The sequence below is a fragment of the Macaca fascicularis genome, chromosome 11 (assembly GCF_037993035.2).
Source record: "Macaca fascicularis isolate 582-1 chromosome 11, T2T-MFA8v1.1".
Classification (NCBI taxonomy): Eukaryota; Metazoa; Chordata; class Mammalia; order Primates; family Cercopithecidae; genus Macaca; species Macaca fascicularis.
In genome coordinates, this window is record NC_088385.1 from 75461859 (window position 1) to 75485735 (window position 23877).

General features: G+C 38.3%; 1 protein-coding gene and 1 pseudogene across 2 annotated transcripts in view; both read left to right on the forward strand.

Moving 5' to 3' along the window:
• NUP107 (nucleoporin 107) overlaps positions 1-23877 on the forward strand; it is a 56412-nt gene that overhangs the window by 12566 nt on the left and 19969 nt on the right. For both annotated transcript variants that reach the window (XM_015431181.4, XM_005571495.5), the window contains exons 7-17: positions 1882-2009; positions 3890-3938; positions 9726-9797; positions 10490-10578; positions 13280-13358; positions 15195-15308; positions 19232-19322; positions 19469-19545; positions 20993-21052; positions 21722-21867; positions 21985-22033. In XM_015431181.4, coding sequence (XP_015286667.3) covers positions 1882-2009; positions 3890-3938; positions 9726-9797; positions 10490-10578; positions 13280-13358; positions 15195-15308; positions 19232-19322; positions 19469-19545; positions 20993-21052; positions 21722-21867; positions 21985-22033 — 954 coding nt within the window. The remainder of the gene's footprint in view (positions 1-1881; positions 2010-3889; positions 3939-9725; positions 9798-10489; positions 10579-13279; positions 13359-15194; positions 15309-19231; positions 19323-19468; positions 19546-20992; positions 21053-21721; positions 21868-21984; positions 22034-23877) is intronic.
• On the forward strand, positions 6205-7750 carry LOC123567543 (keratin, type II cytoskeletal 8 pseudogene; annotated as a pseudogene).

Here is a 23877-nt window from a genome sequence, read left to right on the forward strand (position 1 = left end):
GCTATAATGGGAGACACATGTCAGTATACATTTGTCGTAATTCATGGAATGTACACCACCAAGAATGAATCCTAATGTAAACTATGGACTTCGGGGGATAATGATGTATCAATATAGGTTCCTCAGTTGTAACAGATGTACCATTCTATTGTTAGATATTGATGGTGAGGGAGGCTGTGATTGTGTGGAGGAAGAGATATTTGGGTACTCTGCTTTCTGCCCCATTTTGCTGTGCCTCTAAAACTAGGCCAGGTGCAGTGGCTCACACCTGTAATCTCAGCACTTTGGGAGGCCGAGTTAGGTGGATTACCTGAGGTCAGGAGTTCATCACCAGTCTGGCCAACATGGTGAAACCCCATCTGTACTAAAAATACAAAAAAATTAGTCAAGTGTGGTGGTGGGCACCTGTAATCCCAGTTACTCGGGAAGCTGAGGTGGGAGAATCGCTTGAACCTGGGAGGCGGAGGTTGCAGTGAGCTGAGATTCTGCCACTGCACTCCAGCCTAGGCAACAGAGTGAGACTCCTCCGTCTCAAAAAAAATAAAATAAAACTACACTAAAGAAGTCTGTTTTTAGAAAGAGGAAAGACTTCAAGAAAATACTGCATTCAGTAATAATTGAAATAATAGTAATAGACAACTTTTTATCATTTCATGTTTTCATAATTGACCTCTGAATTGTTCTATTATAAATGCAGTAGCTTCACTAAATAACAAAAGCAATAATGATCACTTAGTGGATCACTGGAGTCAGGATTCCAACTGAGAATGTAATGAATGAAGTGCAGATAACACTTTTATGAAGTACTAGTCTTAAAGACAGTAGTAACATTACTTTGTGAATACTTATTAAGGGGTGGGAAAACCCATTGTGGTGTTCTGAATGAGAGTAATCTTGTTCCTTAATTCCCTTGATAAGATAATGAGGTACTGTTAATAACCTTTGAGAATGGTTTTCTTTACCCTGGGTCATTAAACCTCCTGGTGAACAATTGTGTGTGTGTTTCTAGGGGGACCATTCATGCCTTTTCACATGTGCCTCAGTCCTGAAAAGGTGTTTTTGTTTTTGTTTTTCTCCCCAGACAGAGTCTCGCTCTGTTGCCCTGGCTGGAGTACAGTGGCAGGATCTCTGCTCACTGCAACCTTTGCCTCCTGGGTTCAAGTGATTCTCCTGCCTTAGCCTCCTGAGTAACTGGGATTACAGGCACGCACCACTACGCCTGGCTAATTTTTTATATTTTTAGTAGAGATGGGGTTTCACCATGTTGGCCAGGCTGGTCTCGAACTTCTGACCTCAAGCAGTCCACCTGCCTCGGCCTCCCAAAGTGCTAGGATTACAAGTGTGAGTCACTGTGCCCAGCCTCTGAAAAGGTTTAAGACCACTATTTTGGAATGAGGAAGGACTTTGGTGAAGTTTTGTTTAGAAATGATAATGTTTTTGGTGCCTATCTTAGGAAAATATCTTTCTTGATTAGTTACCTGATACAAATTTTTCAAACATAATTTTAAAATAACTTTTAAAATTTCAATTGCTAAAATGTTGGCTTATGTTATGATTTTTTCAGGTATAGGTTTGATTTAAGTTATCCTCTGGGTAGATATACAGGGAGAAAAAAATATCCCATCACTGCCACTGTTGGATCTGAAATCAAGAGTATGTTAGACATATATATACTCAGATAAACACACCTTGTTCCAAATTAGATCCATTTCTAGTGGAAACATCACATTACATTTAATTTAAAAAGACACAATAGAGAAGGCAATTTTATAATATACACTTATTAAATACAATTATTTTAGCACTTTGTTCAAATACAAACTTATCTGTGACTCAAAATTGTAGAAAATTAACCTCTTTACGTCTGTGTTTTTTATTCAGGTGAATATACTGAGTAAAATAGTGAGTCGAGCAACACCTGGACTTCAAAAATTTTCAAAAACAGCCAGTATGCTCTGGCTTCTTCAACAGGAGATGGTCACATGGAGGCTGCTGGCTTCTTTGTATAGGTAATGGCGTCTACAATTCTTAAGTGAAATAAACATAAGGTAATAAACCAAAAGGCAGATTAATTTAAAAGTTAGGGTAGGTCGTGCTTGGAAATAGGTTTTACTATTTTTGATGCTTATCATTTCTAATACCTTAGTTGTCAAGAGTGAGTTATGAGGGAAGAGGAAGATATCAGATCATAAAGCTGGTAGTTACCAAAATTGGATGTGTGTAAAGACTGAAGGAAAGTACTAAAAATAGTGCAATACTTAGGCTAAATTAAGAAAAGAGCTGAAAGTTAGACTTCATGTAATATGGAAGTTTGAAAGAAGTTAACCAAATTTTCTAGAAGACAAAGATTATACCATGTACATATCCTTGAATCTAGGAATTTTATGCCTAGAAATTTAACCTAAGGAAATAATGAGAAATATATATAACCACATATGAATAAAACTTTTAAATCTCAAAAAATTAAAAACTACTACTAAGGAATTGGTTAAATGAATTACAGCAGCTCTGTTACAACCAGAATAACTTGCAGCCATTTTAAATTACCACTTGTGGGCTGGGCGCGGTGGCTCAGGCCTGTAATCCCAGCACTTTGGGAGGCCAAGGCGGGTGGATCACTTGAGGTCAGGAGTTCAAAACCAGCCTGGCCAACATAGTAGAACCCTGTCTCTACTAAAAATATGAAAATTAGCCAGGCATGGTGGTGGGCACCTATAATCCCAGCTACTTGGGAGGCTGAGGCAGGAGAATCACTTGAACCTTGGAGGCAGAGGTTGTGAGCCGAGATTGTGCTACTGCACTCCAGCCTGGGTGACACAGTGAGATTCCATCTCAAAAAAAATAATAATTTAAATAAATAAATTACCATTTGTGTATATTCATTGACATGGAAAGATATTCATGACATATTGTTATATGAAAACGGAATTTCATATTAATATATAAATGATGTCCCCTCCGCCATTTTTTGTTTTTGTTTTTGAAAAAGAGTCTCACTCTGTTGCTCAGATTGGAGTGCAGTGGCACAACGTTGGCTCAGTGCAGCCTCCGCCTCTGAGGTTCAAGTGATTCTCCTGCCTCAGCCTCCTGAGTAGCTGGCATTACAGGTGCTGGCCACCATGCCTAGCTAATTTTTGTATTTTTATTTTATTTTTATTTTTGAGATGGAGTCTCGTTCAGTTGCCCAGGCTGGAGTGCGGTGGTGTGATCTTGGCTCACTGCAACCTCTGCCTCCCAGGTTTAAGTGATTCTCCTGTCTTGGCCTCCCGAGTAGCTGGGATTAGATGCGCATGCCAACACGCCCAGCTAATTTTTGTATTTTTAGTAGAGACAGGGTTTTGCCATGTTGGCCAGGCTGGTCTCAAACTCCTGACCTCAAGTGATCCACCCACCTTGGCCTCCCAAAGTGCTAGAATTACAGATGTGAGCCACCGTACCTGGCCTAATTTTTATATTTTTAGTAGAGACAGTATTTCACTATGTTGGCCAGGCTGGTCTCGAACACCTGACCTCAGGTGATCCATCTGCCTCGGCCTCCCAAAGTGCTGAGATTACAAGCATGACCCACTGTGCCCTGCCTAATTTTTGTATTTTTAGTAGAGACGGGGTTTCACTCTGTTGTTGGCCAGGATGGTCTCAAACTCCTGACCTCAAATGATCTGCCTGTCTCAGCCTCCCAAAGTGCTGGGATTACAGATATGAGCCACTGTGCCTGGCATGTTGTCCTATTTTTGTTTACAAAAATACAGGTATACATATTTGAAAAAATAAATAATAAAAAAATTTTTAAAAGAAGTTAGCCAGAGTTTCCTTCTGTCAGATGCTCAGTGGTGAATTCATTATATTCGTGTGAAATAAGGCTTTTTTATTTTGTGTTGTTTTTCCCCAGAGACAGAATACAGTCTGCATTAGAAGAGGAAAGTGTACTTGCAGTTACTGTAAGTTTTATATTAATTTTTTCCTTTATAAATACATAAAAATTAAAATGCTACTAATAGGATTTTTTTTTTTTTTTGAGATGGAGTTTCGCTCTTGTTGCCCAAGCTGGAGTGCAATGGTGCGATCTCGGCTCACTGCAACCTCCACCTCCCGGGTTCGAGTGATTCTCCTGCCTCAGCTTCCTGAGTAGCTGGGATTACAGGCGTGCCCCATCACACCCAGTTAATTTTTTGTATTTTTAATAGAAAATGGGGTTTCATCATGTTGGCCAAGCTGGTCTCAAACTCCTGACCTCAGGTGATCCACCTACCTCGGCCTCCCAAAGTGGTGGGATTACAGGCATGAGCCACTGTGCCCAGCCAGGATTTATTTTCAACCTTCCATGCTGAGTTTCTTCATTTTAAAGATTTTACAAGTAAATAAAAGGTTCAGTCTCATAAAATAATCAAATACTGATTTATATTAGAGAGTTAAAGGTAAAAGTCCCTTTTTATCCCACTGACTAATGTAACAGTTTTGGTATATATCCTACCAGACATTTTTCTATGCATCTTTATGGATACATACATATATACAAACATACACGCACATATTTGTATACACACACGTATTTGTTTTTTAACATAATATGATTGATTTCATTTATACATTATACTGAGAGGTTTTGTTTTTTTTTTTTTTTTTGAAATGGAGTTTCACTCTCACCCAGACTGGAGTGATCATGCCTCACTATAACCTCCGCCTTCCGGGTTCAAGCAATTCTTGTGCCTCAGCTTCCCAAGTAGCTGGGACTACAGGCTTGTGCTACCACGCCTTGCTAATTTTTGTATTTTTAGTAGAGATGAGGTTTCACCATATTGACCAGGCTAGTCTCTATCTCCTGACCTCGTGATCTGCCCCCTCAGCCTCCCACAGTGCTGGGATTACAGGTGTGAGCCACTGTACCCGGCTTATACTGAGAGTTTTAAAATTAATATTTGTTAGATTTTTTAAAATTCATCTAGGTTTTACCATATTTTTTCATACTATGTCAGAGTATAAATGTACTGTAATTTTTTGAGATATTCAGCTGCATATTTAGGTTGTTACTAGTATTCTTACTGTAGCCATTAATAATGCAGTAAATAGTTTGGTATAGAGGCACATGCCTGTGGTCCCAGCAACTTGTCAGGCTAAGCTCAGAGGATCACTTGAGCCCAGGAGTTCAAGGCTACAGTGAGCTATGATCACACCACTGCACTCTAGCCTGGGCAACAGAGTGAGATCCCATCTCTAAAAAAAAAAAAATGCAGTGAATGTTTTTCTTCATACATATGTATGTGCGTGAAAGTCTGGACAAGTAAACACCATCCTTTTGCCCTTAGGATTCAATGCTGTCTTCTACAGCCTCCAGGCCTGGGATCCTGAAAGGACCTTGGGTGGTAAAACTGGACTTGGCTGGATTGAGGGTTTGGGGAAGAAACATGCAAATAGCCTCAGATGATTTTTAAATGCAGCAAATAACGTTTCTGGATGAGACTTGTTTCCAAAATAACCAGCTATATCTGTTTTGAAAAAATATGTACACATATATGCCCGTTAAACCACCAAGACCAGATGCCTTTTTGGGGTTTAACTTCTTTATATTTTCTGATTTTTAAAAGTAATTTTTTTTTTTTTAAGAGATACGATCTTGCTCTGTTGCCCAGGCTGGAGTGCAGTGGCGTGATCTCAGCTCACTCCAACCTCTGCCTCCTGGGTTCAAGCGATTCTCGTGCCTCAGCTTCCCTAGTAACTGGGATTACAGGCATGCATCACCACACCCAGCTAATTTTTGTACTTTTAGTAGAGACAGGGTTTTAACTATGTTGTCCAGGCGGTCTTGAACTCCTAGCTTCAAGTGATCCACCTGTCTTGGCCTACCAAAGTGCTGGGATTACAGACGTGAGCCACCATGCCTTGCCCAGAAGTAATTCATATTTGAAGCAAGTATATATAATTTAAAAAGATAATGTATATTTATAATAAATATTTTATGTGTATCTGTTAGACTGCTTTTTTTTTTCTTTTGTTTCTTTTTCTTTTTTGGGGGGTGGCCAGCACGGCGGGGACATGGTCTCACTTTGTCTCCCAGGCCAGAGTGCAGTGGCATGATCATAGTTCACTGCAGCCTCGAACTCTCGTGCTCAAGTGGGCCTCCTGCCTCAGCCTCCCAAGTAGCTAGGACTACAGGTGTGTACCACCATGCCTGGCTAATTTCTTTTTTATATTTTATAGAGATGGGGGGTCTTACTCTGTTGACCAGGCTGGTCTCAAACTCCAAGGCTACTTTTTCACTTAAAATATTTTTTAATATCTTTCCAATCTTTTTATTTGTTTGTCCCACAAATACTTCATTCCAATAAAGTAACATGCACATCTAGGAAGACTGCCATATTTGGCTATTTATTGAGCTCACTTACTAGTTTTAATAGGTTTCCTCTGATTTTCCAGGCAATTCTGTTATCTACAGGTAGTGATGACTTTGACTATTTTTCCATACTTATTGCTAACTTAATTCTTTTCCTGGTTTTATTATGTTAGCTAGAATTTTCAAAGTAAAGTTGAATAATAATGAACTCTTACTCTTCATCTTCTGGATTTTAAAGGGAGTATCTCAATTTACAGTTAAGTATAGTCAGCCTTCCTTATATGTGGGTTCCACATCCATGAATTTAACCAACCACAGATCAAAAGTATTCTTTAAAAAAAAAAATAAAGAATCACCAAGAAGCGGCTTCTCTGCTCCTTCTTGAATCTCCGCCTGGCTCAGCCTGCCTGCCTTCACTCCTGCCCCCACCATGTCCATCAGGGTGACCCAGAAGCCCTACAAGCTGTCCACCTCTGGCCCCTGGGACTTCAGTAGCCGTTCCTACATGAGTGGGCCCGGTGCCCACATCAGCTCCTCAAGCTTCTCCCAAGTGGGCAGCAGCAGCTTCCGGGGTGGCCTGGGTAGAGGCTTTGGCAGGGCCAGCGGTATGGGAGGCATTACTGCCGTCACAGTCAACCGGAGCCTGTTGAGCCCCCTTAACCTGGAGGTGGACCCCAACATCCAAGCAGTGTGCACCCAGGTAAAGGAGCAGATCAAGACCCTCAACAACAAGTTTGCCTCCTTCATCAACAAGGTACAGTTCCTGGAGCAGCAGAACAAGATGCTGGAGACCAAGTGGGGGCCCCTGCAGCAGCAGCAGGTGGCTCGGAGCAACATGGACAACATGTTCGAGAGCTACATCAACAACCTTCTGCTGGCAGCTGGACACTCTGGGCCAAGAGAAGCTGAAGCTGGAGGTGGAGCTTGATAACATGCAGGGGCTGGTGGAGGACTTCAAGAACAAGTACGAGGATGAGATCAAAAAGTGTACAGAGATGGAGAATGAATTTTTCCTCATCAAGAAGGATGTGGATGAAGCTTACAAGAACACGGTAGAGCTGTAGTCTCGCCTGGAAGGGCTAACTGAAGAGATCAACTTTGTCAGGCTACTGTATGAAGAGATTAGGGAGCTGCAGTCCCAGATCTCGGACACATCTGTGGTGCTATCCATTGACTGGTGTCCGAGTCCTCTGACGTCCTGACCAAGTGAACAGCCGCGACAGCCTCTCCTAGCCTAACCCTTCTGCAGCTGCCCCAGGGAGGCTGCTGTGCAGAGGAGCACAGGGAACAGGAGACCCACCTGAGGCTCAGCCCTAGCCCTCTGCCCACCCATGGGGGGAGTTTACTGCCTGGGGTTACCCCCGTTGCCCATGCCTACAGCTATAAAACAATTCAATTTTTTTTTTTTTTTCCAAAATAAAACCTCAGCTAGCTCTGCCAACTGTCAAAAAAAAAAAAAAAAAGAAAGAGTCCAGGTATGGAGGCTCATGCCAGTAATCCCAACACTTTGGGAGGCCAATGTAGAAGGCTCACTTTAGCCTAGAGTTCAAGAGGAGCCTGGGCAAGATAGCAAGACCCTGTCTCTGCAAAAAGTGACGAACTTAGCTGGGCATGGTGGTGCACACCTAGTCCCAGCTACATGTGAGGCTGATATGGGAGGATCGCTTGTGCCTAAGAGGTCAAAAATGTAGTGAGCTGTAATTGTGCTACTGCACTCCAGCCTGGGTGACAGAGCGTGACCCTGTCTCAAAAAAAAGATCATTGGGTTTGTACTGAATATGTGCAGATGTTTTTAATCTTTATTCCATAAGTGATACAACAACTATTTACATATATAGCATTTACTTTATATTAGATATTAGATATACATAATCTAGAGATGATTTTGTTGTTGTTTTTGTTCATTATTTTTTTATCACAGCCAGGTCCAATAGAGATTATTTAAAATATACTACAGCATTTTGGCTGGATGAGGTGGCTCATGCCTGCAGTCCCAGCACTTTTGGAGGCCGAGGCGGGTAGATTGCTTGAGGCCAGTAGTTTGAGATCAGCCTGGCTAACATGGTAAAACCCATCTCTACTAAAAATACAAAAATTACCCAGATGTGGTGGCAGGCACCTGTAATCCCATCTTCTTGGGAGGCTGAGATATGAGAATCGCGTGAGCCCAGGAGGCAGAGGTTGCAGTGAGTTGAGATCAGGCCCATTGCACTCCAGCCTGGGTGACAGAGTAAGACACTGTCTCAAAAAATAAATAATTAAATAAAATATACTACAATATTTTATATAAGGGACTTGAACATCCACAGATTTTGGTATCCACAAGGGGTCCTCCTGGAACCAATCCCCCATGGATACCAAGGGATGACTATATGTTTACTAGAGGTTTCAGTTAGTCTACTTCTAACTTACGAAGATATATATATTTTTTCACATCAAAATGACAAGGTAAAATTTATGAGGATATTTTTATGAAATATTCTGGTACCTGTTAAGAAGTCCATGTAGCTTTTCTCCTTTAACCCATGGATAAAATGGATTAATTAATTTGACCCATTCTTGAACTGCTCACAATATATTATCCTTTTAATATACTGCTTAGTATTACTTGCTAATATTGCATTAAATTGTCTTTTAAAGTTGGTTATAAGAGCCTTGAATTGCTCTTAGCTTTTATTATCAACTTCTGTATAGACTATAAAGAATGTTAAAGTTTTTAAATGTTTAGTTTCTAGCATGTGACATGGCTGTATTCAGCCCTTTATGACAGTTTTTTTTTTGTTTTTTGGTTTTTTTTTGAGATGGAGTCTCGCTCTGTCACCCAGGCTGGAGTGCAATGGCGTGATCTCAGCTCACTGCAACCTCCGCCTCCTAGGTTCAAGTGATTCTCGTGCCTTAGCCTCCGAGTAGCTGGGATTACAGGCTTGCATCACCATTTCCAGCTAATTTTTGTATTTTCAGTAGAGATGGGGATTCACCATTTTGGCCAAACTGGTCTCGAACTCCTGACCTCAAGTGATCCGCCCACCTCAGCCTCCCAAAGTGCTGGGATTACAGGTGTGAACCACCATGCCTGGCCTATTAAAGTTTTTTGTTTGTTTTATTTTGTGTTTATTTTTCCCCAAAACACCATCTCTGGGAAAATGGAATTTTAAATTTCAAGTGTAAAGAATCAAAATACCGGGTAAGAGCAGCTACAATTGATGTAGCAGTTTGGAATTTATACAATAGATACTTTTCAATGATGAATATACAGATTTACTATGTGGTAAAATGTTTATGTATAAATGATTAACTGTACTTGTTTCTTACTGGCTTTTTATCTTTCTGTTAAAAAAATATTTCTTACAGCATCTTCTTTTTGTTCTGTTTATCCTTTAAATATTTTTCATAATAGCCTCTTAATGCCAGTGAAAAAACAGTTGTGGAAGCGTTATTTCAGAGGGATTCACTTGTTCGACAAAGTCAGGTATGACTAGAATGTTAAAATTTTTTTTATGAAACTTGGAGAAAAGGTTAATGACATACAAAGTACTGAAGTTTTTTTTTAACTTAAAACTTTTCCGAATTTTTTTCTACTTGATCTTTTTATTTGCAATTAAAAGGAATTAGAAACCTTATTCTTTGATTTTTAAGTAATAGCCCTAGTATTTTCAGGAATAGCCTGTTAAAAACGATTATTCCTGTAGAAAATTTTATTCTTTTGCCATAATATTTATTTATCTTAAAAAAGTAAAAATAGTGTTTGGAAAAATTGTTACTTGGAATTTTTAAAATCAGAAACTTCACGCCTGTAATCCCAGCACTTTGGGAGGCTGAGGTGGGTGGATCACGAGGTCAGGAGATCGAGACCATCCTGGCTAACATAGTGAAACCCTGTCTCTACTAAAAATACAAAAAAAACTAGCCGGGCTTGGTGGCGGACACCTGTAGTCCCAGCTGCTTGGGAGGCTGAGGCAGGAGAATGGCGTGAACCCAGAAGGCGGAGCTTGCAGTGAGCCTATATCATGCCACTGCACTCCAGCCTGGGCAACAGAGCAAGACTCTGTCTCAAAAAAAAAAAAAAAATCTGACACTGTTTGAATTAAGGGTAGTAGTGCCACTACAAATAAAACACGAATAGATTTGGTAGTTAACACTATTTTTTTCTTTCTTTCTTAGCTGGTGGTAGATTGGTTAGAGAGTATTGCTAAAGATGAAATTGGAGAATTTTCTGATAATATTGAGTTTTATGCAAAATCAGTATATTGGTAAGTTACCAAACTTTTATTCTTGAGGTCACTCAATGTTGATATTGTTCATTCATCTTTCAATAAGTATTACTCAGTTTTTACTTTGTTCAGTGTGAGCAAAACAAATAAAGTCTTCACCTTTATGGAATTTATAATTGTTTAAGAGAGTTAGATAGCTAATTTGCAAATATACAGTTGGCTCTCTGTATTTGTGGGTTTCACATCCATGGATTGAACAAACCGCAGATCAGAAATAATTGGAATAAAACAAGCCGGGCGTGGTGGCTCACGCCTGTAATCCCAGCACTTTGGGAGGCTGAGGCAGGTGGATCACGAGGTCAGGAGATCAGGACCATCCTGGCTAACGCGGTGAAACCCCGTCTCTACTAAAAATATAAAAAATTAGCCGGGGCGTGGTGGCAGGCGCCTGTAGTCCCAGCTACTTGGGAGGCTGAGGCAGGAGAATGGCATGAACCTGGGAGGCGGAGCTTGCAGTGAGCCGAGATCGCACCACTGCACTCCAGCCAAAAAAAAAAAAAAAAAGAATTAGAGTTAATGGATAGATAGGACAGGGAGTCCTACTTTAAATTGAAGAGGTGGCCAGAGAAGGCTTTTCTAAGTTAGTAAGAAACTTTTAAGAAATAAAGGCGGCAAGCCATGCAAAAATCTGGGGGATAACTATTCTGAGCAGGAAAACAAACTGTAATGACCCAGAGAACATAAAGTGTTGGCAAAAAGAAGCCAGTGGGAACACAGCAAGGAAAAGAATGGTAGAAAACAAAATTGGAGGAAGCCAGATATAGGGCTTTTACAGGCAGGCCAGTGTGACTATTCTGGACTTTATTCTAAATGTGATGGAAAACCTTGAGAATAGAAGAATGACATGGTCCAATTTATGTTTTCAAACAATCACCTGCCTGCTTTTTTCTTAGTAAGATTATTGAACATATCAGACGATGATCTTCTGTCAAGAAGATCACTTCTGTCCTGTTTTTAGCTACTTGTGTGGGTTTGTTTTGTTTTGTCTTGCTTTTGCTTACACTCTTCAGTACTTCTAAATTATTATAGACCCTTGAAGCTAGAAAGCTCCCCTAAGTTAAAGGGACAGTTTATTGTAAGACTTGCAAAAGATTTTTAAAAGGTCAGATTGCGGCTGGGCACGATGGCTCATGCCTGTAATCCTAGCACTTTGGGAGGCCGAGGCAGGTGGATCACCTGAGATCAGGAGTTCAAGAGCAGTCTGGCCAACATGTTAAACCACGTCTCTACTAAAAATACAAAAATTAGTTAGGCATGGTGGCAGGCACCTGTAAGCCCAGCTACTCAGGAGGCTGAGGTAGGAGAATCGTTTGAACCCGGTGGGTGGAGGTTGCAGTGAGCCAAGATCGCACCATTGCACTCCAGCCTGGGTAAAAAGAGCAAAACTCCATCTCAAAAAAAAAAAGAGGTCAGATTGCCTTTGAATTCAGTAACGTGTGTGCAAAGTCTGTAAGTCAATTATATATTTTCTCTGCTTAACTAGGAAATTACTGCTGCTAAGCATTTGTTAAAAATTAAATCTTAAGTGGATGTGATTTATTTCTGAAAGGAAGTTTTCATTTTCAGAAAGTAAGTTTTTTGGGTTTTTTTGGTTGGTGTTTGTTTTTTTATTTAAAATGCCCTGTTGGGTTTTTATAATTTTTAATGAGTTAATCTCCTTTTTTTTTTGCTGATCAGTGGAACAGAACAGAGAACCCCAAAACAGATTCACACTGATATGGTCATTTGGTTTTCAACAAAGACATCAAAGCAATCCAGCAGGAAATGGAATGCCTTTTTTACAAACTGCAGAAAAATATTATCTATGAGAAAGAAGATTAACCTTGATGGCTCCCTCACTCCATACCCAACAATTAATTCAAGATGTGTCGTAGTCCTAAATGTAGAAGCTAAAAACCATAAGGCTTTTAAAGAAAAACAGGAAGATATCCTAGTAACTTGAGAAGAGATGTTTCTTAGCTCATAGAAAGCAATAATCAGGGAAAAAAATTGGTTTGACTTTATCAAAATTAAAAATGTATCATTAAAAAAACACCATTGGCCAGGCGTGGTAGCTCACACCTGTAATCCTAGCACTTTGGGAGGCCGAGGCAGAAGGATTACTTGAGGCCAGGAGTTCAAGACCAGCCAGGGGAACATAGTGATACCCCCATCTCTACAAAAAAATTAAAATGTTAGGTGGGCATAGTGGTGCCTGTCTGTAGTCCCAGCTACTCAGGAGACTGAAATGGGAGGATCACTCGATCCTGAGAGGTTGAGGCTGCAGTGAGCCGTGATTGTGCCACTGCACTTTAGCCTCGGCGACAGAGCAAGACCCTATCTCAAAAAAAAAAAAAAAAACAAAAAACACACCATTAAGAAAATAAATGGGAGCAAGCCATAGACTGGGATGTGTAGTTCATAAAGAACTATAACTCATATAATCCTAGTAAATCCTAGTAAAAAGGGCAAAAATTTGAACTGATACCTCACAAAACCAGATAGATGAATGGCCAGTAAGGACATGAAAAAGCCCTCAACGTCATTAGTCATCTGAGCTAAAATGTATTTCTGTATTAAGGATTTTTGCATGTTTTTTCTGGGATTGTAGTCTTTCTTCCTTTGACTTAATTTGGTTTTTTAAAAATAGACCTATTAAAATTACCCCTTTAAAAAATTTGGTACTTATTATTTCTTTCAGGGAAAATACTCTGCATACCTTAAAACAACGGCAGCTGACTTCTTACGTTGGAAGTGTTCGTCCGCTTGTCACTGAATTGGTAAATGTTCTTTGAAATGAAAGTTGCCTTCAGAGTTAACTGATTTTTTTTTCAGACTGAGAATTTTTTCTCGTGGATCTTTGTTTTGGTTTTCTAAAGGTTTGCACACACTAACATTTTACTGTAAAACGACTAAGTTGCATTGGAATCTGATGGAATACATTGAAACATGTCCGTGACCTTTGAATTGTAAATAATAAGTTGTGGAAAGTGTAGTTAACTTGCCAGCATTAAAAACAAATTAATTTTGGTCTTATCTTAAGATTTGACTCTGCCTATGTAAGGTAGTGACTGACCTATGAAAGCTCTTTTATGTTGAAAGCAAGTGAAAAAAAAACTAAAGCCTTATTAGTTTGAGGTTAGAATGGTTATTATAGGATATGAGTAGTAGGAATAACAGTGGATTTGAAAAGAACTGAAGCTGAATTATTCTAGAAACAAAGGAATGAAGCTTTATGACAGGTAGGGCATGTGAAATGTTTATAGTGAAAAGTGAGAGAAATAAGTAACAATTGAAAAAAACTTCTAGAATTCTGTTTAGTAACAAAATGGTTTTGATGAAAATTGGGAAAAAGAAAAAGAAAATTGTTTGGAAACTACTCTTAACAGCTTAAAATTGATTGTAGCTAAATTACATTGTAGCAGGCAACAGCTGAAAATCATTTAATCTTACCAGCTGGAAAGTGGTGATTTCCTTTTGCCAGAAAGAGACCATGTTCCAAAATTGAATTATATGTTTGCAAAATATTTTTGAAAGTAGCCAACTGATCTATTATGTATTCCATTTTCTGAATTGATATTCATATTACCATACACTAAGTAACATGTGGAGTAAGGATTGCTTCCTTTCTTGAGTCACATTGAAATTGTTTTCAATTGGAAATCCATCATGTAGATCACGTGTGCTCTTTGCTGCTAAAGTGAGAACAACATATTATCCTAAATGCTTAGAGGCACATGAAAAAAAGGTAGGTAGAAATAACTGTTTTGGGGGATTTGCACTTATTAGAAATCTGTTTAAATTTTTTGTATTAGTCATTGGTGTGTTTTATATGGCATTAATCCCAAAATAGGTCTTAATGGGCCCTCTTCCCACACGTTCTCAAAAAGTACCAGGTAAACACTTCATAGTCACAGAACAGAAGGTTTTTGCTTTGTGTTCATGTTCCATCTAGGTCTAATTCTGTTTAGACTTGACCATGTAGCTGCTATGACAGTGAAACTCAAGTCATCTTCTAGTGTAACCTGGGCTGGGATAGGCTTGTAGTAGTTCTGCCTTGCCTGACTGAGGCATGCCCTTTGTGGGCCAACTGAGTATGTTTTAAGTGGGGAAGCAGACAACTGTGTGGCTATTTGGAACACTTGTAATCTTGTGACAATTTCATTCCCTTTGTTACTTAACTAAATTGAAACTGAATTTGTTTCAGCCAGGCGCAGTGGTTCAGACCTATAGTCCCAGCACTTTGGGTGGCCGAGGTGGGCAGATCATGAGGTCAGGAGTTTGAGACCAACCTGGCCAACATGGTGAAACCCCATCTATATAAAAAATACAAAAATTAGCTGGGTGTGGTGGCGTGCACCCATAATCTCAGCTACTCAGGAGGCTGAGGCAGGAGAATTGCTTGAACCTGGGTGGTGGAGGTTGTGGTGTGCTGAGATCATGCCACTGCACTCCAGCCTGGGTGACAGAATAAGACTCCGTCTCAGAAAAGAAAAAAGAAAAAATGAATTTATTTGTATATAAACTCAGGATAGGTTTATCATCTCTTGATGATGTGTAAAATGTATGTAAGTATAAAGGATTTATGGTTGATGATGACTTTTTTTTTCTTACAGGATCCTGATGCTCCCATAAGACAGAAAATGCCACTTGATGATCTGGATAGAGAAGATGAAGTTAGATTACTCAAATATCTCTTCACTCTAATCCGTGCTGGAATGACAGAAGAGGTCAGTCATGTATACCCTTCTTGTTTAATTTCAAAAAGTCATAGACTCTGAGTTGGAAGAGATTTTTGTGGCTGCCTAGTATGCCTTCTTAATGTAGTAATTCCATTCGTGGTATTTCTAGATCTAACTTCCTGTTAGAATATTTCCGGTGATAAGGTACACGTAACTTGTGAAAACAATGTAATCTAGTTTGTACAACTCTAATTAATAGAAAATTATTTATAACAAGTCATACTTTTCTTCCCCATATTGCACTGCATACTCTTAAGTATATCCCCATTATGTATTTTTTTGTTCCGTTTGGGATTTTTGTTTTTGTTTTTGTTTTGTTTGAGACCGTGTATTGCCATGTTGCCCAGCCTCATCTCGAACTTCAGGCCTTAAGTGATCCTCCTGCCTTGACTTTAAAAAGTGTTGGGATTATAGGCATGAGACACTGCACCTGGCCCAATCTCCATTAATTTTTTTTCTTTTTCTTTCTTTCTTTCTTTTTTTTTTTTGAGATGGGATCTCACTGTCACCTAGACTGGAATGCAGTGACATAATCACGGCCCACTGCAGTCCTTACCTCCCAGGCTCAAGCCCTGCCTCAGCCTCCTGAGTAACTGGGACTACAGGTACATGCCACTATGCCCAACTAACTTTTTTATTTTTTGTAGAGATGGAGTCTCACTATGTTCGTCCAGGCTGATCATGAACACCTGGGCTCAAGTGATCTTCCTGCGTTGGCCTCCCAAAGTGCTGGGATTGCAGGCATGAGCCACTGCACCTGACCCAATCTTCATTATTTCTAATGCTGATTTTTCAGAGTTTAGAATAAACCTAACCCTAATTCTAGGTGATACTATTTAGGCACTTGAAGGCTACAGTGGCTCTCAAACTCCTTCCTTTTAACCTTACCTTTTAAAAATGTGTGTGATAGTTAATATCTTATATGTAGAATGATAAGTATCTAATTGGACAGTTTACCAGATGGCTCTTTAGGTGAGATAGTGTGATGTGTAGGAGTTTCAGGCTTCAGTATTATGTTGTACTTGGTTTACAGTACTTTTTGCAATGGTCTTTAGATAGATTCTATGTTATTTCAAAGTGTTGTTTATTCTCTTCTATGTTATCAACCATAAGCATATATTAATTTCTTACGTAATTTCTTACAGTAATTTCTTACAGTAATAAATATTGGTTTATTAAGCATCATTCTTACTGTTTTTATTAAGAAAAGAAGTTGGCCAGGCTCAGTGACTCATGCCTGTAATTTCAGCATTTTTGGGAGACCAAGGCAGGAGGATCACTTGATGCCAGGAGTTTGAGACCAGCCTGGGCACCATAGCAAGACCCTGTCTCTATTATTAAAATATTTTAAATTTAAAAAGTTGATACCATGTATTTGTTTATTCAGAAAATATATAAATCCCAGCCACTCTGCTAGACAGTGTGCAAGATGCTAGAAATTGCTATAGTAAACGAGGGATTTATTTTATTTATTTATTTATTGATTTATTTTTTTTGTAGAGACGGAGTCTTGCTCTGTCGCCCAGGCTGGAGTGCAGTGGCGTGATCTCGGCTCACTGCAACCTCCGCCTCCCGGGTTCAAGCAATTCTCCTGCCTCAGCCTCCCAAGTAACTTGGACTACAGGCACACGCCTCCACACCCGGCTAATTTTTTGCATTTTAGTAAAGACGGGTTTTCATGTGTTGCCCAGGCTGGTCTCGAACTCCTGAGCTCAGGCAATCCGCCTACCTCAGCCTCCCAAAGTGCTAGGATTACAGGCGTGAGCCACCGCACCTGGCCATGGGATTTATTTTAAAAAACAAAAATACAGTCATATTATTGAAGGCTCAAAAAACAGAAATTCTCAAGGTCTCACTAGCTTTATAAAAACCACAGATAGTGAGCTTTTTGTTTTTAATTATAGAGCTTTTTCTTTTGTCTTCCTTTTTAAGATAGTTGCAGTCATGGTATACATTCAAGTTTTTTCCCTCTTTTTAATAGTAATTTGAGATAAAATTTACATACCATATAATTCACCCATTTCAAGTGACACCATTCATTTTGTGAATTGTATAATATATATTGAATTATATAACAAAATTTGCCATTTTAATCATTTAATTGTATCATTGTATAATGAATTATATAACAAAATTTGCCATTTTAATCATTTAAGTGTGCAGTTCAGTGGCATTCATTACATTAACAGTATTGGGAAACCATCACCACTGTCTGTTTCTAAAACTTTTTCGTCAACCCAAATACAAACTGTAACCATTATATGCAGTAACGCCTCATTCTCTTCTTCCCTCAGCCCCTGTAACCTTTAATCTACTTACTATCTCTATGATGTATAGGTGGAATCATACAATGTGCTTTTGTGACTATCTTATTTCACTTAGCATAATGTTTTCAATATTATATATTGAGTTTTTATCCTGCCTTTTTAAGATACCCTATCAAAACATTTTTCCATGTTAATTCCTACATAGCTCTCTTAGATTTTAAAGGCTGCAAGTTTAGAATGATGTTAGGGGTATGATATTCTTTAACTGGTTGTATTAATCAGGCTTTCTGGATTCAAGTGATAGAAAGCCAACCTAAGTTACTTTATGCTTACAAGAGGAGAATTCATTGGCTCATGGAAGTGGTAAGTATAGAAGGTATAGCTGGCTTTCAGCAGGATCCAGGGACCCCAAAGATATCACTAGGATACTATCTGTTTCCAAGACCCATAGCTCTACCCTACTCTCTGTGCCTTCATTCCCAGGAAGCTACTCCCCATGTTGTATCAGAGATGGATATGAGACGCTCCAAGCTTACATCCTCCTGCCAGCTAGCAATCTCAGTAAAAGGAGTATATTTTCTTTCCCAGTATCTCCAGCAAGAGTCCTGATGGTGAATCTTGCTATAGCTCACATCCCTAAACTTAGAGTTCTGGAATGGGATCAGGCCTATCCAAAACATAGGAGCTAAGAATGGGGAAAAGGTGATTCCCTAAAGGGATGATGGAACAACAAACATGTATTTACCTTACTGGTATATAAACACATTTACTTACTGACTTACTGGTCAAGTTGAACATGCAATATTATCAGGGGAGTAAATGAGCAGTAACAGCCTTGTCATTAGAGACTGTTTTTGTAGTAGTTTTTCATAAATCAGAGGTCATCAACCTCTTTAACCCCATTTGTTTCTAGCAGAATTAAATGCCAGTGGGTGCCGTGGGAACCTATTGTTAAGCCTAAAGTCAAATAGAAAAGGGATTTTTTAGAAATAAAAACAGGGCCAGGTATGGTGGCTCACACCTGTAATCCCAACACGTTGGGAGGTTGAGGTGGGGGGGATCCCTTCAGTCCAGAAGTTCGAGACCAGCCTGGGCAATATAATGAGACTCTGTCTCTGCAAAAAATTTTTAAAAAGAAAGAAAAATAAAGGCAGAAGCCACAGAAAGACATACATATGTTTTAAAAATAGAATACCATTATTTATTATTTATTTATTTATTTAATTTATTTTTTTTTTTTGAGACAGGGTCTCACTCTGTCACCCAGGCTGGAGTGCAGTGGCGCAATCTTGGCTCACTGCAACCTCTGCCTCCTGGGTTCAAGTGATGCTCCTGCCTCAGCCTCCCAAGTAGCTGGGATTACAGGTGCCTGCCACTACGCCGGGCTAGTTTTTCTATTTTCAGTAGAGATGGGGTTTCACCATGTTGGCCAGGCTGACCTGGAACTCCTGACCTCAGGTGATGCACTTGCCTTGGCCTCCCAAAGTGTTGGGATTACAGGCGTGAGCCACCGCACCCAGCCAGAATGCCATTATTAACTGCCTACATCCATCCCTTGTAACATTTGTTCCATAAGTTATCTAAACTTGTCATATATTGGTTATACTTGGTTATTGTACTGACTGCTTTTTCTTGTTTCTTAAGGCACAACGACTCTGTAAACGCTGTGGTCAAGCATGGAGAGCTGCAACACTTGAAGGCTGGAAACTGTACCATGACCCTAATGTTAATGGAGGTATTTTAGTAGATTTTATATTGACAGTTGAGGACAAAGGCATTTCGCTCTAAATGCCAATCTTTGTGAACTATAGCTTCTCTTTTTAGAAAGGATTGTAATAAGGTTTCATTTTAAACCAGAAATTTTCTTTTACTGTTTTATAGGAACAGAATTAGAACCTGTTGAAGGGAATCCATATAGACGCATTTGGAAAATAAGTTGCTGGAGAATGGCAGAAGATGTAAGATAAATAAAATATTCAGTGATACTGTTTTTAACTCCAATTAATTGAAAGCCTATTCAGGGGCTATGAAACGTTGAAAGTAGTGTAAAACTGGTTTTCAAAGAACTTCCAATTAAATTGAGGAATAGGCTGAACAACTTATCAGAATTATTAAAACACTATGTACTAAGAATTAAGCATTGATATAAGGCAGAAATGTAAAGGAGGTACCAAATGAATTTAGAGAAAAAGTATTGGACTAAAGCTTAAAGCTGGCTTCCCTAAGGAAAGAATTGAATTGAACTTTTAAAACTTAGTAGGATTTGCGTTTTGGGGAATGAAAAACAAGAGGAAGGAATTCTAGGTAGGATACATAGATTGGGAAACTCAAAGTAAGGTAGGTCTACCAGGTTGGAGTAGAATGCTCATAAAGGAAATACTGTCAGTTCTGTTGTAACATGACATAGGTATTCAAAGTCACCACAATGTGCAGCATTGTACGAAAACCCCATAGGACTTAACAGGAAAATGGAGTTAAGAGAAAAATACTCAAAAACTTCATTAGTGATACGTAAAATAATAAAAAGTTAATAAAAATGGTAGCACAGTTTTACATCTGTCAAACAGTTTAAAAAATACATAAATACTACAATAAATATGGCACTTTACCTTGAAAAAGGCCCAAAGTTTGCTTGTGGAATTGGCTGTCAGGGTGGTAGAAGCTTTAGCGCAGATAGCAGAAGTGTTTTTGAGAAGATCAGCCTGGCAATGGAAAAATATACTTAAAATTAGATGGACAAAAGGCTGAGAAAGTAGTTAGGAGCCTGTCAGAATTATTTGGACACTAAGTCATAAGGGTCTGACCTAGGATAGTATTGATGGGAATGGAAAGGAAGGAAGGGACACTGGTTAGGAGCAGTGATTAGAAACAGAAGGCAGAGGTGGACTCAGTTATGCAGTAAGAGTCTCTGAAGTCTCTTGTTTGGATGATAAGAAAACTGGAAATACCAAAAGTAAAATGGGGAATTAGTTCTACATAGAAATTAGATGCAAACTAATGCATGCCTTGTTTTGATGTTGTACATAGGTCAGTATCAGAGAGTATCAGGTCAATATCAGAGAGTATCAGGTATTGAGAAACATTCTAGGAGAAAATAATATATAGGTTGTTTCTGGAATAAAATTTGATTTTAAATATTCAAAGCATCCACTAGAGTTGGATTTGCTTTCACCCGATATTTGGCATTTAAATGTTTTACTTTTTTTCTCCAGATCTCAGCATTGATTATTTCATCACACTGAAGTTCTTCCTTGTTATTACCCCACTAGATCTTTCACTAAAGTTTAAAAACTATCAGGTGAATAGGTTCAGTCTAGAAGAGATTGCAAGACTCCACATTATGAGGAAAATTGACATACTAAGAAAAACAGTATTTCAAATTTGTTTATGTTCATTGTGTTTTAGGAGCTTTTTAATAGATACGAGAGAGCAATTTATGCAGCTTTAAGTGGGAATCTTAAGCAGGTATGCAATCTGTTTTAATGTTTAAATTTTTTCTGTGGAATAAAATTAAATAGATGAAATATTCTAACAATTGTATATAACAAATATAAACTTAAGTGTATATACTTAAGTATGTATGTACATACTTAAGTGTAGCAATGATAGAGATAATCATGAATCAGATAGTGACTCGTTGTGCTTAATTTGATGTATCCCATAACATACATGGTGTTTTAATGAATGAAATCAGATTTCAGTTTTTAACTAAGAATTGTAAACTTAACTCCAACACACATTTATTGATGACTTAAAATACTCATAGCTGTATGCAGAAATGTGCCAGAAAGGCACAGTGAGTCCTTGGGTTATCTTACATACGCATGTTTTTCTCACAACCCAATACTCCCTACATATTATAGCTATCTTTAGGGATACTACACTAATCAGTTGAAATGTCATATGAGCCTGGAAAACATGTTGTTGTTAACAGTATGAAAAAATCTGAACAGTTCAAACATCTTACAAGATGTAGTTGGCAGGGGAAAGCTTATTTGGCATAATTTTTTTTTAAATCCGCCATGTTTTATATCATTATAAAGTGATTTTATAGTCTGTATCATTGGATGTAATTGATTTTCCTTTCTTTTCTGTTGAATGTCTATATGTTTCTGTTTTGTAATGGGGAAAAAGCTGCTTCCTGTCTGTGACACCTGGGAAGACACAGTTTGGGCCTACTTCCGGGTGATGGTGGACAGTCTGGTAGAACAGGAGATCCAGACATCAGTAGTAACTCTGGATGAAACTGAAGAACTCCCTAGAGAATATCTGGAAGCAAAGTGAGTTTGTTGGATTGTTTTGAGTCATGGTGATTTGTAGCATGCTCTTTGATGTTTCATTTTACAGCCCTTTTTCATATTATTAATATTGTTCTTTTCCCGTTGTTTCTTTTGAAGCTGGACCTTAGAAAAGGTTTTTGAGGAACTTCAAGCTACAGATAAAAAGGTAAATGTTAATAGGAATATGTTAGACATCTGGAATAGGAAACAGTGTTATTCTGTTGGGCACTGTAGCTGAAAGGAAAAAGGTGGAACTTTCTCCCTTTTTCTCACCTATTAAAATAAGAATCATTCTTTGAAAGGAAGAAACTCAATTACATAAATGATACATCATTTTTAGTTTTTTGTTTAGGATTAATTTCATCTACATATATGCACATAAGCTATATTTATTCCTTTTTTAAAATTTAAAACACATTTTGAAAAATTATTAAGACTTTATTTTCCTAGATCTTAAAATCTAATTTTCTAAAAATTATATTCTTTTAAAAATGCTTAAACAACTATAGTAATATTGTATGTACTTGTAACAGTAAAATATTTTAAGAATGTATAAATAAAACCTTTATAGTACTATCTACCCCTTTATGGTTATTCCCCTGATATGATAAAACATACTAATATGTATCCTTCTATATTTCTCTCCATGATCTTACAACTATGTGTAAATAACGTAGATATTCCAATTTAGAATTTTGATTTTTGTGTTTTTCACATTGTACTACATATATTACTCTATAGCTTGATTTTTTTTTCATTTAATGATAATCTCCAAATTAGTTTATTCATTTTCACTTAACCTTATTCTTCTTAATAAATAATGTTCTTTAGAATAATGTATGATTTATTTCAATTATTCCCCTTTGGGTAATATTTAGGTTATTTCTAGTGCTGTAATGAACTTACGTGTGTGCATACTTAGCTACTAGTCCTTCTATTTCTTTGGGATAAGTTTCCTGAAAGCAGGGTTACCGGGTTAAGGAGTATAAATAAGTATATGCTTTATACATTGTATATACGTATATACAGTGTTTCTGAATGAATTCTCTGAAGACATCACGTTTGATACCTTAAAAATATATACAATAAAAATAAATAAAAAGGCCAGGTATGGTGGCTCATGTCTGTAATCCCAGCACTTGGGAGGCCAAGATGGGAGGATCACTTGAAGCCAGGAGTTTAGACCAGCCTGGGCAGCATAGCAAAACTTCGTCTCTAAAACAAAAATTAGCTGGATATGGTGGTGAACCCACTTGTAGTCCCAGTTCCTCCAGAGGCTGAAGTGGGAGGATCATGGCTTCAGTGAGCTGTGATTGTACTACTGCCCAGGAGGTCATGGCTTCAGTGAGCCCTCATTGCACTACTGCACTTCAGCCTGGGCAACAGAGCAAGGTCCTGTCTCAAAGAAAAAAGAAAAATTAAATAGATAGGTGGGTAGGTAAGTAAAGAAACATTTTGAAATGGATGCCGCATGCCTGTAATCCCAGCTACTTGGGAGCCTGAGGCAGGAGAATCGCTTGAACCTAGGAAGTGGAGGTTGCAGTGAGCCAAGATCGCAACATTGCACTTCAGCCTGGGCAGCAAGAGCGAAACTCTGTCTCAAAAAAAAAAAAAAGAAAGAAAAAGAAAATTGAAATGGAAAAATAATGTATTACCTAGTTGTGGCAGTTAATTCATACTTCTACAAGTAATTTATTGAATTATACATTCTCATCAGCCTTAAATGTCACACTTTTTATGTTTTGCCAGTCCATCAGAATAGGTGGGAAGTAATCTTGCTATTCTACTCACATTTTCTTGTCTGTTCATAAGGCCAAGCATGTTTCCTTATGTTTATTGACCATTTGCGAATTTTTTGTTCATATCTTTTAGCTATTTTTCTTTGGGATTTTATATTTTTCTTATTATTATATGGGAGCACTTGATATAGTAAGGAAATTAATGCTTTTTCTGTCAAGTGTTTATTACCAGTCTATTATTTTGGAGATTCTAGCTAATGAAATAAAATAA